General features: G+C 41.1%; 1 protein-coding gene across 1 annotated transcript; it reads left to right on the forward strand.

The window, feature by feature from the left end:
* The first annotated feature begins 799 nt into the window (after nucleotides 1–799).
* On the forward strand, nucleotides 800–3046 carry FGFBP3 (fibroblast growth factor binding protein 3). The gene is made up of 2 exons (XM_019738544.3): nucleotides 800–922; nucleotides 1261–3046. The coding sequence occupies exon 2, from the start codon at nucleotides 1350–1352 to the stop codon at nucleotides 2115–2117; it is 768 nt and encodes a 255-aa protein (XP_019594103.3). The 5' UTR covers nucleotides 800–922; nucleotides 1261–1349; the 3' UTR covers nucleotides 2118–3046.
* Nucleotides 3047–14302: the final 11256 nt, after the last annotated feature.

A 14302-nucleotide genomic window follows, 5' to 3' on the forward strand; every position in this document is an offset into this window, starting at 1 on the left:
TTCTTGACATCTTGGGGAAGTATTTTAGAAAAATATTCACATGTGTAAAACAATTATAGTCAGAAGTATAAACTCTTGAAATTTAAAAAATCATTTATTACCAAGAACATTTTTAAAAAGATGATGGAATATCTTGAAGTATATTTTAGCGATGCTTAAATATAGAAAATTTCAAGATTCAAGAACATGTTAAGTCTTAAAGATTATACCATATGAACTGGTAAACCTTGCAACTATAACCCAAATAAGTTGTTTTTTAAAAAAACTTCTAATTTTTATAAGAAGTTTAGAATTGATTTGTAATACCTAAAAATAATCAAAAGCCTGAATGTTCATCTGTGGGTGAACTGCTGAACATTATGGTATATTAATAAACTAGAATATATTTTATTAGTAACAGTTATTAGATTAAGTTATTAGGATAAAAAGCTGTGGGAAATGTTGGGTGAAAATATAGACTTCAGAACGATATGAAAAATAGTGTAAGTAATGCCTGGTTTAGAATATTCACAGTTTTTGTTTCATTTTATTCTAACTCTTAAAACGTAGATCTTTCTGTTTAACTTTTATGTTCGGATGATTAAATATGTGAAAGGAAAGAAAATAATGACTTTTAAAAAGTCGCGTGATTATTTTAAACATTGGAACTAAATACAAGATTTATGTTTCCTGTTACAGTGCCACTTCTATGATACATCTGGTGTGTGTGTGTGTGTGTGTGTGTGTGTGTGTGTGTGTGTGTCCCCGGGTGGTGGGAAACCTCCCAGTGTGAAAGAAATCTGGGAGGGGCATAGTAGGGGAGGCCCCTTCTGTCCCATTGATATAACACGTTCATTCACTGGGAGCTGGCTAAAACAGACTAATCTCTCCTGCAGTCATTCCCTCTACCCTAATAAGGCTCCGCCACCTCTGCTAGAACTCGGTAAGTTCAAAGCGCAGAAGTACATGTTTCCAAGGAACCTTCTGAAGTGATTTTGCGAGTAGTGTATGCAAGGATGCGGAAGGGAGGGGGTGGAGGTGGTAATTGTCAGGTATTGCTTTGCTTTCATATTTGCACTAGGTTTCAGAAGTATTTTAAAACGATGATTTAGACAGTGATTTTCTTCCAGGAGTACTTTTCAGAGGGGCCCCTCCCAGGCTGCTGCTGCCCACTGGAAACCAGCGCTCAGGAAGTCTGGGGAAAGGGATTCGCAGGTGCATGTGCTGGGGCCAAGGGCTGCGCCCGGGTCAGTCAGTAGCAGTCTCTGCCTCTGTCCCCAGGTCTGAGGGATGCTGCTCTCCTGGCCCTGCCACCACTGAAGCACCCAGGGGTCCTGGAAGAACCGACCTGAGTGCAGACATCGCGGGCTATGAGTCCTCTAAGGCTGCGAGTGTCGCTTTTGTTGCTGCTGTTGCTGGGTTGCTGCCTCCTCGCGGCCGCCGGGAGGAACGAGGGGGCGGGAGGCAGCGTGGCAGAATCCGCCCGGGTTCCCGCGGGCGGCTCCTCCGGTCGCTTCCTCAGCCCCGAGCGCCACACGTGCAGCTGGCAGCTCTTGCTGCCCGCCCCCGGGCCGGCGGCGGGCAGCGAGCTGGCGCTGCGCTGCCAGGGCCCGGACGGGGCGCGCCACCAGTGCGCCTACCGCGGGGAGCCAGAGCGCTGCGCCGCCTACGCCGCCCGCGGCTCGCACTACTGGAAGCAGGTCCTGGGGGGGCTGCGCAAGAAGCGGCGGCCCTGCCAAGACCCCGCGCCGCTCAAAGCCCGCCTGTGCGCAGGCAAGAAGGGCCATGGTGCGGAGCTGCGTCTGGTGCCCCACGCGTCCCCACCCGCCCACCCCACTGCGGCGGGCTTCCCTGGGTATTTCAAGCCCCGGGCCAGGAGCCGGGGACGGCCCCGGGAGCCTGCGCTCGGCTTCGCCGCAAGGGCCCCCATTCTCCCAAGCGCGCTGCCCAAAGGGAAGTCCTCTAAGAAGGCTAAAGGGAGCAAGAGGAAGGTGGCCTCGGCCGCAGACGAGGAGCGATCCTTGGGGGCCAGGCCGGATCCCGACGGGCTGGACGAGAACGCGAAGCTCACGGAAACCTACTGCGCTGAGAAGTGGCACTCCTTTTGCAACTTCTTTGTCAATTTCTGGAATGGCTGAGGCTGCCAGCCTAGGGAAGGACAAGGCGGCGCCGGGGCTGAGCAGCTCGGGAAGGGAAGCGTAGAGTATCTTAGGCCAAGAGATACAGGCTAGAGAGTGGGAAGGAGTCCAGGTTCTAGAATGGGGGTGCAGGGGTGGGCTTGGATGAAAGTGTAAGCGGTATGGAGAATTTCTGCGACACAAGAGAAGTTAAAATTTTTTAAAGAGTCTCGACCCTGATTAAGAGCAGAAGAAATAGTGGAAACAGAAGTAGGCATACCTTAAACGTGTGAAAACCATAGACTGGGGAGAGAGAGATGGGTACAGAGGCTAAAAACATAAGGGGAAAAAAGTGACTAAAGTGACGTGAATCTTGTATGGAAAGCAGGATACAATGTATAGTGTTGAGCACATTTACATTAAAACGTAATCATGAGCAACTGATAGCCTGAGCCAAGCTGAACTGTTTAGTGTCTTCTCACTTAATCAGCTGACAAGATTACCAACTTTTTTTCTTTCTGAATTACAGTAGTGTTCAGGGTGTTACTTGGTGTAATAGATGACCTCTACAGGGATAGAAGCCATTATTGGTCAAATTGACTCCAATGAAAAGATTTTCAAGATGGTCAATTGCCCTTGAATTCTTTTAGAAGTGCTACTTTTAAACAAAATGCTGCCTAATGTTCTGAAACTTTCCCATTAACCTTCTAAATTCAGAAGTGAATTGTAAAAGTTGAGTGCTTCAGTAGGTTTTAAAAAACCAATTCTTTTTATAATTGACATTTTAAAAAAACAGCTAAAATGTATGTATCTCAGAGTCATTTGAACCCTTATGGAACTTGTATTTCTGTTTCATGTAATTAATTGTTAACATATTTCATTTTAAACAAGATGTAATAATGGACTTTGCACGTTAGGTGCTCAATAAAAACTGTATGGATAGATTTAAAGAACTGGCAGGGTAATGGAAATTCCGACTGCATTTGATCTAGTTGTGAGTGTATCTTGAAGTAAGCTCCTAAACACGTCTTGAATTGTTGAGAAAAGACAAGAAAGAAGAAGTCTGAATATGTTGAGTCACAAACTGGCAAAACCTGGGTCCTATCATTGTTCTGTTTGGCCTGCACGTGGTTCTTTCGTTTTTCCTCTCTTCCTCTCTCTCTCCCAACTTGGATTTGTTGCCAGCATTTAAAAATTAGATAATTTCATAGACAAATCCAGATTTTTCTCTTTAAAACTCAGATCTAACAATATTGGACCCACTTTCCTGCATGGCAACAATTGGTTCACACAGAATATTGCCTGCCCCCTTTACACTTGGCATATTTTCTAGAATCCTCCACTGTTCCTACACATCTTACCAATCAATTTTATTCATTCATATTACAGATCTGAGCCCACGAGACATTTAAGCCACTGCCCTATATAAGGTTTTCATCTTTTTTGCTGACCTTCTGTTCCCCCTTTAAAATCATGGTAAATGCAGCAATCTTACAGATACTGAACATCTCTTGAACTCTTTCCTCTTTTGACCAGCCTCTAGGAAATGCAAACGGTCTTTTACCAGTTCTGTACATTCTTGTATTCATACAGTTGGTAAAAACATGCAGATTGCTTAGTCCAGGTTTATGAGGTCACATTCTGAGTAATATTAACCATTAGCTAAAATTCATCTTAGCCAAGGAAAGGAGCTCAGAGTAGCTGGAAACTATTCCCTAAAGATAGGAACCAATGTATACTTTCTCAAAAGAGGTTGGCAAAATGTGGGTCTCATCAGAAAAGGATATTGGAAATGAAACAGCACTGTCTAGAATCAGAGCAAGAATCACAGTTTTAGCTCTCTATACAAAATGACTGCCAACTCCTTCCTGTGTACCCTTTGGCGGGCTGTTGAACTTACCTTGATGGAAGAGGGAAAGGCCAAACTCTTTAGGCCCAAGAACAGAATACAGGCTGAGTATTTGCTCTTTAAGAAGAGCTTTACTAAGACTTTCTCAAGAACAGAATACAGGCTGAGAGGGGCCAATTGCTTGCAGTGGAAGGGAAATGAACAGACCCTACAATCAGCTTCTGGAGTGACTTGGGTTAAATCCCAGTGTCTCTGATATGTAAATTGAGGGAGGGGAGTTGAGCTTGGTTAAATCTGAGGTCCCTAAGTCACACTATTAGCCTTATAGAATCTTATATGTAGCTTTGCTTAGAGGTGATAACATGTGAAAATTAACAAGTACTATGTTTAGAGTACTACATGTTATAACCCAAGAAAGTTTATGGAGTTAGAAATGGTCCAAAAAAAGACAACTGAAATGGCCAGGGAAATAGAGAAGGCTTCCATACTTGGAGCATCTAGAAAGATTTGGAAGGTTAGGCTAGAAGGACAAACCTGCAGGTGGGAGAAAACAGGATCAAAATCTCTAAAGTAATGAGGAGGATGGACATGGGGAACATGGGAATTTTCCCTGCAGGTGCCATTTGGAGTGAAGGGAAAGTTGCCAGGGTATATATACCCAGGTGAACTGTCAGAGCTGAGATCAGCAGGGGCTCAGAAATAGCAAGTCATCTGTAACTCAGTCTGTGGGAGACAGAATTTATTAAAAATATTGCACCATTTTATTCTGGTTGTGCTTCCCAAGTTATTTAGCAAAGAGCGGACAGGGAAAAGTGGAATTGCACTCCATACTCAGTTTGCCTTTCTGAACTCATCTCAACTAGGCAAAATCTTTCCAGCCTTTGAAGCCCTCCCGTCCCTCTCTTTTTCAGGTGGCTCTACACACCACCAACATATTAATCCTAAAACGACGCTTTCTGCCAATGACTCAGCTTACAATTTTACATACAGACAGGATCAGTAACAGTGCTGTGGGAAGCTATATTGGAGCCTGGGGTAAAAAGGACAATCAGGAATAACGATCCTTTCTCTTTCTTTAAAATTTTATATTTTGTTCATCATGGATTGATGTGCGTTAATTTTTATTTTAAAAATATATTGCGTTAAAACATTATTTATGTTGATTATTGAGTTTGTTAGTATTCCCTTATATTTTGCAGCCTAGGCAAGAGCCTCGCTCCTCCCCCTTCCTCCTCCTACCCCTGGCCCTAGGAGGCAGTCCTGTGATGTGGCCCTGCACTGGTTTTGGCGTGAGGCACGGCTGGTTTGAGGACTAGTTCGGCCGGCAATTTACTCTGGGTTACGTTGAGAAGGTTTCTTAATCTTTCCATGTTTCTCTCTCTTCTCTTGTTAAATAAGATTAATGGCCAACTTGCAGGGTTACCATGAAGAATAAATTACATGACACATTGGATACTGCCCAGTATCACACAATACTTGGAATATAATAGGAACCCAATAAATATTACCTCTCCTTCCCTTGCAGAACAGTAAATTCAAAAATCAATTGATTTACTTAAACAATAAACAAATACGTTTTGATGCTGTGCCAAATGCCCTGGCTCTGTTTGGTGCTAAGCGGGGTGAAGAGGAATACCCTGACATAATGCCAGCTTTCAACAAAGTGGAATATAGGATTACATCATGAAACCACTAGAAAACAACAATAAGAACAATAACAATAAAAATTAGGTTTCTACATGTAAGAGATTAGAAAGCTGAAAAGTGAGTGTAAGTCTGGTTATCTGGGAAGCCTATCTAGGAGATGATAGCTTGTAGTAAATAAACAGGTGTGGGGGAGAAAAGAAATGATGTAAACCTAAAATTCTTGGGCCAAGCCCCATTCTACCTCTAAGTCTAATTCTGAGCAACTCATAAAAATTGTTGTGCCTCAATAAGGCATACTATGCTGCTGGAAGGCTCTAGGAAACAAATATTCTCATGTAACATTGGTGGAAGCATAAATGAGTACCTTTCAGAATTAGAAACATATCTTTGGCATCTTAATGATACTTTGTGGTAAACTGCCAGTTATTTACCCCAAATCTAATCTCACTTTCTTCTTGAGTGCATGCCACCCAGCCAGACACATTTTCTAGCATTCCTTGAAGATAGATATGATCAAATGATTAAACTTTTGCCAGTGATGTGTGCAACATCAATATATATTTTTAATTGTTTACGTTGGACTTTCTCTCCTTTTCCCTTCTGGGAGGTGGAACATAGATGTTCTAGTAGATTAATGTTAACCACGAAGAAGAATACAATACCCTAAAGGATGGCAGAGCAACAAGATGGGAAGAATCTGGGCCCCTGAATAACCTTCTGGAAAACTCCTCATTACTCTATGTGGGTGAGACTTTTACATGAAGGAAAAATAAATGTACAATCAACCTTCATTATTCGTGGATTCTGTATCTTTGATTTTCTCATACTCACTAAAATTTGTCACCCCAAAATAAATACTCATGGCATTTTTTCAGTCATCTGTGAACACATGCATGCACAAAGTGGTGACAATTTTGAGCAGTCCAACAAGCGTGTTCCCTGCTGAGATATAAAAAAGTGACACTCTGCCTTCTTGCTTCAGTTCTTAAACTGTAAGCAAACTTCTTTTTTGTGGTATATGAGTAGACGACCTGAACGTTTCACCAACAATTCATGGCTCTTGCATCACAACAAGGTATCAGCTCACATGGCACTCACTGTCTGTGAGAGAGTTTTTAGCCAGTAAACAAATAACTGTATTGGAACACTCTCCCTAATCACCTGATCTGGCCCCCAAAGACTTCTTTCTCTACCTGAAGATAAAGGAAATATTGAAAGGGAGATATTTTGATGACATTTAGGACATCAAGGTAATACGACAACAGCTCCGATGGCCATCCCAGAAAAAGAGTTTCAAAATTGCTTTGAAGGGTGGACTAGGTGCTGGCATCGGTGCATAGCTTCCCAAGGGGAGTACTTCAAAGGGGACTGTAGTGATATTCAGCAATGACGTATGTAGCACTTTTTCTAGGATGAGGTTGCGAACTTAATTGTTCGCGAACTTAACTGGGTAACTTTTTCACACAGCCTTTTCAGCACTTCCAAATAGTAAACTTGGTTAACTGTTTGTCCAGTTGGTACAAATTCATAATGAATAATCCTTCTGATATCAAAAAAGGTTAGCAACATTGTTGCAACAAGTTCGCGAACTTAATTGTCAGACCTTGTATAGTGCTATTGGCCATGAGTTCAATGTTAATGAATCAGCAATATAGATTAAATAAGGTATCTTCTTAACAGAAACACAGATAAAACAAGGTTATGTATGGATCAACTGATGAGAATGTTATGGACAGAGGCTTGCAGAAACCTAATCCTGTATTCTCCCTAAGAGCAATGGTTTAGTATTTACTAATTCTGTTCTCACACCAGCTTTATAGAACATACCTATTGCAAATTACGTAAATTGACTTATTTCTTATTTAAGCCTTATAGTCTGAGATTAAACTTTACCTTAACTAATACAAGATTCTAATGCAGTTTCTCTTAGTAGTTGGAAAGAAACACATTTATAGATTCTAAAGTATATATTGTATCATCAGTGTTCCTATAGGAAACACACCACACAGTCAGAAGGGGGTAACAGAAGAGTTTAATTAAGGAACTATTAGGTTGGTGCAAAAGTAATTGCAGTTTAAAAGATTAAGAATAATTGCAAAAAAACACAATTACTTTTGCACCAACCTAATATTTATAAAAGTGTGGAGTAAGAGCACTGTACTGGGTTAAATAGTGTCCTCCAAAGATTCATGTCCTTCCCAGAACCTGTCAGTTTCATCACTGACAGAAATATATTAAACACCATTTTCCATCTACTGTACAAGTGAGGAAATGTGTAGCAAGTGAAGACTATATTAACGATGTGGCCCAACTGACAGATGAATATTTTATAACCGAGTGCATGTACATGTGTCATGCAGGGTGTCATACGGGGTCTCTGGTTCCGCTGCCCACATAAGAACACAGGACATGGTGAGGCCAAAAAGGAACACCCATGGAGCCATAGGTAGGGGAGTCATACCACTATATTCTCGCTGGCGGCTGGGTTGGAGACACAGGAAGCAGGAGCCACATGATCCGCAACCTGCCCTCTGCTTCTCTGCCAACCAACCTCACTTGCTAACTGCAATCTGCCTTTTCTAATCCGCAATCCACAATCCGCGCTTGCCAGCCACCATCCGCTGCTAGTGTAGCCACGGCAGTTATATTAGTGGCCAATGGCTCACTGGTTACAGCTGACAGCCAACTAGCCACAGCTGATGGCCAGCTAATCACAGTTGATGGCCATTTACTACCTGAGTCAGCACCTTCCCACGTGAGGCCGAGAGCCTGGAAACTGCACTCCTGGCTCTGTCCCCACAACATGCTAAACTGATCTGTTGATGCCTGGGCTAGAGGACAAGCTCAGGGCCCATAGCATGAATATGACACTTGTAACCAGTTTCATTGCTGCTCATTTCTGACCAGACTATGCCATATGTCCCATCCTAGGGCAACGAGAAATATAGAAACTTTGAAGAGTGTCACAAAGATGATAATGTCTTTGAGGAAAGGTACAGCAAAGTGAGTCCTCTAAGAATTAGATGGTAAGACTTACTGGGGGAACTGCCTGTATATGATAAAAAGAGAGAGGGCAGGGATAGGTGAAGAGAGTCTCTGAGTCTTGCACAGGGAGAACGGGAGGAAGGAGGATTGAATAGAAAGACACTTAACTCTGTGCTGCTGAGGAAACCTCAACCAGGCTGGTGGGGAACCCCGGCACAGACCAGGGAAACCCCAATTTGGACAGGAGTGGCCTGGTCCCAGCTCCCTTGCAGACACAGTCATTGGCTGGGAGTGGCCCAGGGAGAGCATGTTCATGGTGTGAACATTCTGGTGGTTTCTGAAGATGCTGCGGCTGGGCACTGTCAGCGAACTACACCACTCAGAGCGGGCTCTCACTTCAAGGGAGACTTGAGCAGAGCACTCCCACAGCTGCCACAAACGTTTAACAAAAGACTAATGGTTTAGTTTGGCTGAGGCATAATTTAGGACTTTTTTCTTCCACCATCACAAAAATATATTATAGCTAAAAGCTACTAAGAATTTAGGTGACAGAGACCAACATGCATGGGTTCAGATCTTGGTGTTACCACACTCACCAGCTGTGTGACCTTGGACAATTGATTTCTCTGAGCCTCAGTCGTCTTCTATGTAAAACCGGGAGGAACATAATAGTAATTTCCTCATGGAGTTGTTGGGAGGATTAAATGAGATGCTCGTGTAAAAGCACAGGGACTGGCACATTGGAAGCATGCAATAAATATATCCTTAGTGTTCCTATTTCCTTTAGTATACCAATGCAGGCAACTTTCCACCTTAAAGGACACTTACACAAAATGGTGATCAGCAACTCTGCCTCTCAGCTGGGAATAGCACAGAAAGAAATGAGCAAGAAATGTGTGGTTGTAGAAAAGAGATTCATCTGGTGATGAGAACAATATACAGTGCTCTCATCCTCAATGTGGAAGCAAGGGGGTATGTGAGATATCCTTCAATGAGGACGACTTGAAAGGAAAGGAGAATGTTTTTGGTCTTGGAGATGTGGAGACACAGCTGACCTCCCAGCTCCCGGGCTTTCTTATAGCTTCAAAGAGCAGCTCTCCTTACTCCCTGGCCAACACTTACAGCTACAGGATTTTGATGAATTTACTCCTAGTTTGTCCTTCCTGTGACCTCTGGCTCACCACATTCAAACTCTTCCCTATTTCAGTTTTTAAAAGCAGGCATAAAAGCAGACCAAAGCCTCCATCACCTTTTTAAAGCAAGAAGGCTGCTTCAGCCATATTAAAATTATTGGGTGGTCATCATACGCAGACAACAAGCTATTAAAAAAGATAATAATAGCAACACAAGGTAAAATACCTACGGATAAACTCAATAGGAAATATTCAAGTGCTATATGTGGAATACAGAAATACTTCTGAGGGCAGATAAGAAAGACCTGAATAAATGAAAACATATATGGATATTATTGCTATTATTATCATACAAGAAGTCTTAACATTTAAAATTTTTCAATCTATACATAATCTATACATTTAAACATGATTATGATCAAACTAAACAGCAGGATTTTGGAGTGTGAGAACTAGGCAAACTGATTCTGAAGTTCTAAAGGAAAACCAAAATGAATTTGGGGGTTGGAGGAATGCAGGGCTGTAAGTTTCACAGAGAGAAAAAAAAAGGATGCTTTCATTAAGGGTACAAGTTGAAATGGCTAAACACAGAATCTCTCAAAGGACTGTTGGCAGCACAGTGAAGGCAATGGAAATGACGTGAGGGGACTGTTTCTAGGTAACCACAGGGACTGTCCATGAAAAGCCAGAAGCTTCCAAGCAGCCCTCCCCAATTGACAGTTGCCTCCTTTGAGCTGGGTGGTCATGTGATCATGGGGGCACTGAAGACCCTAAGTCTTTGATCCGTATGTTCTTTTGTTCCTGTGCACAAGGATTACAATGACAAGGATTCTTCTCCAAATCCAGACAGGGATACAGCCCTTATGCATTGGTTTCAAGATGTGGGGAGAGAGGTGAAGAGAAGATAGCCAGTGTAGAACCCCCTGGAGGGTAAGATGTCATAGTTTGTGTTTAACCATGTATAAGTATTGCTTGGCAGTGCCCTGGGATGAAATATTTACCAGCATTTAGAGGCAGTTATTTACTCTTCTCTCTTTTTATCCTTTCTGATTACTGCCCAAGGCTCAGGGATGCTCTCAATTAAATTTAAAAAACAAACAAAAAAAGGCAAAACAACACACAACACAGCAGAACACACACACACACACACACACAGACACATACACACACACACACACACACCCAGGATTGCAGTATTTTGAGAACTTACCAGCAGCAGTGAGCCTAGAGGAAAGATGTTTAGGAAAGTCACATCCTTAATTCCTTAGTTCACACCAGTGGTCTCAACCATGTGGGTATGCAACCAATTTCTTAGGTGGGTTTGGATGTTCCTGCCAAGCCCTATTAAAATCCACAATGTAAACCCTCAGGAAAATCTGTAGGATGAAACCACTTTGAGTAACTGTGAACGGCTGGTACCTACAGTGTTATAAAAACTTTCAGTGAATCATGCAGAATAAAGAAGGACCTCAGTGTTAGATGACAGCATGTGTGCCAAAAAGCAAGTAGGCTGCCTGACTCAGGCTGGCGACAGATTGAAGGCTGGAGAACTGAAGTTATTTGCAAGCAGGATAATTAGCCGACTGGGACCAGCTGTAGAGTTTAAAAGGGGAGAGGCAGGAAGGGGCCAGCAGGGGTATTTATTTGGCTGCAGCCTGAGGTTCCTAGCAACCTTAAAAGGTGACTACTGCTCAGTGGCAGATTTGTTCAAAACAGCAGAAGAGGTCTCTTTTAATACGCTGCAGTTTCATTTGCCATTAAAAAATAATAACAACAACTATTTTTTAATGACTAAATGATCTTGAATTTTGAAAATAATTTAGAAAACAATTTAGACAGGATTGGTGTGTTATTTTGTTAATGCAAAATTACAAAATTCAATATCAATAACATAAAAGGGCCTTCCTTTGTCATTTTATTGTTTATCTCAAAGTTTGCCATTAGATCCTCATTGAAATTCATAGACTTCCTGGTACTTGCTAAATATTGAAATTGAGAGCTCAGTTCTAAGGGTGAGAGGGTCTCTTATGAGATCTATGAGCTTGTGTTGGTGGCCTGTTCTCAAGTCTGATCTGTCCCCAGGTTTGAATTCTGCATGTGGCTGGGGAGAAACTGCTGCTGGTTTACCTCCCAGGTCTAACAGTTAGTGGGGATCAAAGGCACCAGCCTACGATAGGTGGGGTTGATCTGATTTGCAGTCAAATCCCCAGGAAATTGTGCTAGGTCCCCAGAGAGTGGTAGGCTGCAGTAAACTGAAGAGGACATCCCAAAGATGTTTTGTCCCACTAGTAGCTTTTCAGAGACTCAAGAGGGAAAGGGTGATACTCCAGGGGAAGCCACCAGGGGAGGTAAGGGATTAGTACTCAGTGCTGTGGAAATAGGGGTGACCAGTACTCAGATTATTTAGCCAGAGACATCACACCGAATAACACTTGCCTCTTATGTCTTCCTCCAACATTCGCAGGACCTGGGGCAAGAGTTTCAATACAGGAAAGTTCACATATCATATGTCTAAATATTAAATAATCATAACTCAGGCTAATAAATATATTCTATCCTTCTATCTTGACTATACCTTCAAACAATGAAAATTTAAATACATGCATATGAAAACTATGATTTTTATATGAATGGGAGTGGGTTAAAAGATCAAAGACAATGAAATTTAATGATCATGGTGCAGGTCTGGTGTTCTGTTGATGGGCCAGTGAATGTGGGATGAGTAATAACGACATGTATAATTCACAAGGTATATATTTATCTTTTGTCTTAATTTCAGCAAAATTGCTAATTATGCTGTTTGCATTATAACGGTATGATTTGTGCCATTTGCCAGAAATGCCAAATTAGATAATAATTTGTGAGTCGTTATAATTCTTAGGTGTTTTTTTTTTTTTATTAATTTCAATTTTGAGATACTTCATTCTGCTGAGGCAGTAGCTACTGGATTTGTCAATAAATTTCTCTGATTCAGAAATGAACCCTAAATTTTACAAGTTACATTCAAGCATTGTATTGGAATTGCTTATGATAAATTAATATTATTGCAGAAAACATAAAATATTTTAATATATTTATAAAATATTTTAATTTCATCATATAAGTTGCTATCACTTATATTGCAATGTTTCATGCAAACAAAAAATGTTTACCTTTTTGGTAAAATGATGGTGTTAGCCTATATGGGAAGTCCCAAAGTCAGTTCATCATGAGGGTTATATTTGTCTACCATAAAAGGACAATATAGTGAATTTTGATATAGCTGAATTTATCAGATTAAGGATTATTCTTTATTCTGAGATTATGTCCCTCCTAATTTTTTTGTAGGCGTGGAGAGACACAGGTTTTATGAAATAATGCTAATATTATATAGATGGTAATTTAAAAAATTTAATATTCACTTGGAAAAGTAACAAAAAGTGGACCTTATGTCTTTCCCCAAAATGTGTAGGGGGTTTTAGTGGTTTTGGAATTCCAGCCATTGGGACATGGTTTAGAGGATGGCTTAATAGTCTCTGACTCCCAGGGGTGTCACCAGTGGTGTTCTGTGGCCTCAGCAAGCCAACAGCTAAGCTGATATGGGTTCTCCAAATGTCATTTGGTTAAAATGTTAGTCTTGTGCTCAACACACAGCCTTAGTATATGAGTATCACCAATTTCTACTGAATGACCTATAAAAATAGTGACACAGCAAAGTAACCTGATGGATAAAATAGCTCCCAATTATATAGGTGCTTTATGTGTTGAGTAAAAGGAAGGCTGTAGACATGCTAATGTCTTAAAGTTAGTATGTAGTGTTCAAAACATGAACTGTAGTCAGATAGCCAAGGATCAAGTCCCAGCTCTGTGTCTTGCCATGTCACACCCACTAGACAAATTACTTATTCTAAACTTCAATATCCTCATCTTTAAAATGGAGGTAATATTAATGGTGCCAACTCTATAAGATTGTTCTGAGAAATATATATTCATATATTATATATATGTGTATATATATATATATATATATATATATATATATATATATATATGCTTAATATAGTGCCTGGCATATAGCAAGCACTCAACACACATTTATTACAGATAAACCAGGAAATAAAGGCAATAGGACTGTAGGAAAAGAATTCTGAGGTCCACATATGGGATAAGAAGAGTGACAGGACTTAGCGGAAATTCTAAAATATTTTTTTTAATTAAAATTTATTGGGGTGATAATGGTTAGTAAAGTTACATAGGTTTCAAGTGTACATTTCTATAATACATCATCTATATATCACATTGTGTGTTCACCACCCAGTCAGTTCTCCTTCCATCACTACATATTTGACTCTGTTTACCCTCATCTACTACTCCTCCTCCCCCCTAAAAATGTTTTTAAAGCTCACTCAGAAAGACAAAATATAATTGTTAATTTGGGTTTGATCAGAGTTATCGTAAAGCAGCAAGGAAATCATGAATCTAAAAGGGAGGTAAGAGAAAATGGAGAGACTCAGAGCCTTTATAGGACACTTGGCTCTGAAAGCAAGAGCCTAGGAAAGGGAGCTTTGTTGCATCTGGGTTGGGTCAGACCCCAGGGCAGGGAAGCATGTTGG

This window comes from Rhinolophus sinicus, chromosome 15 (genome assembly GCF_057876585.1).
Source record: "Rhinolophus sinicus isolate RSI-liver-muscle chromosome 15, RSI-T2T, whole genome shotgun sequence".
NCBI classification, from domain to species: Eukaryota; Metazoa; Chordata; class Mammalia; order Chiroptera; family Rhinolophidae; genus Rhinolophus; species Rhinolophus sinicus.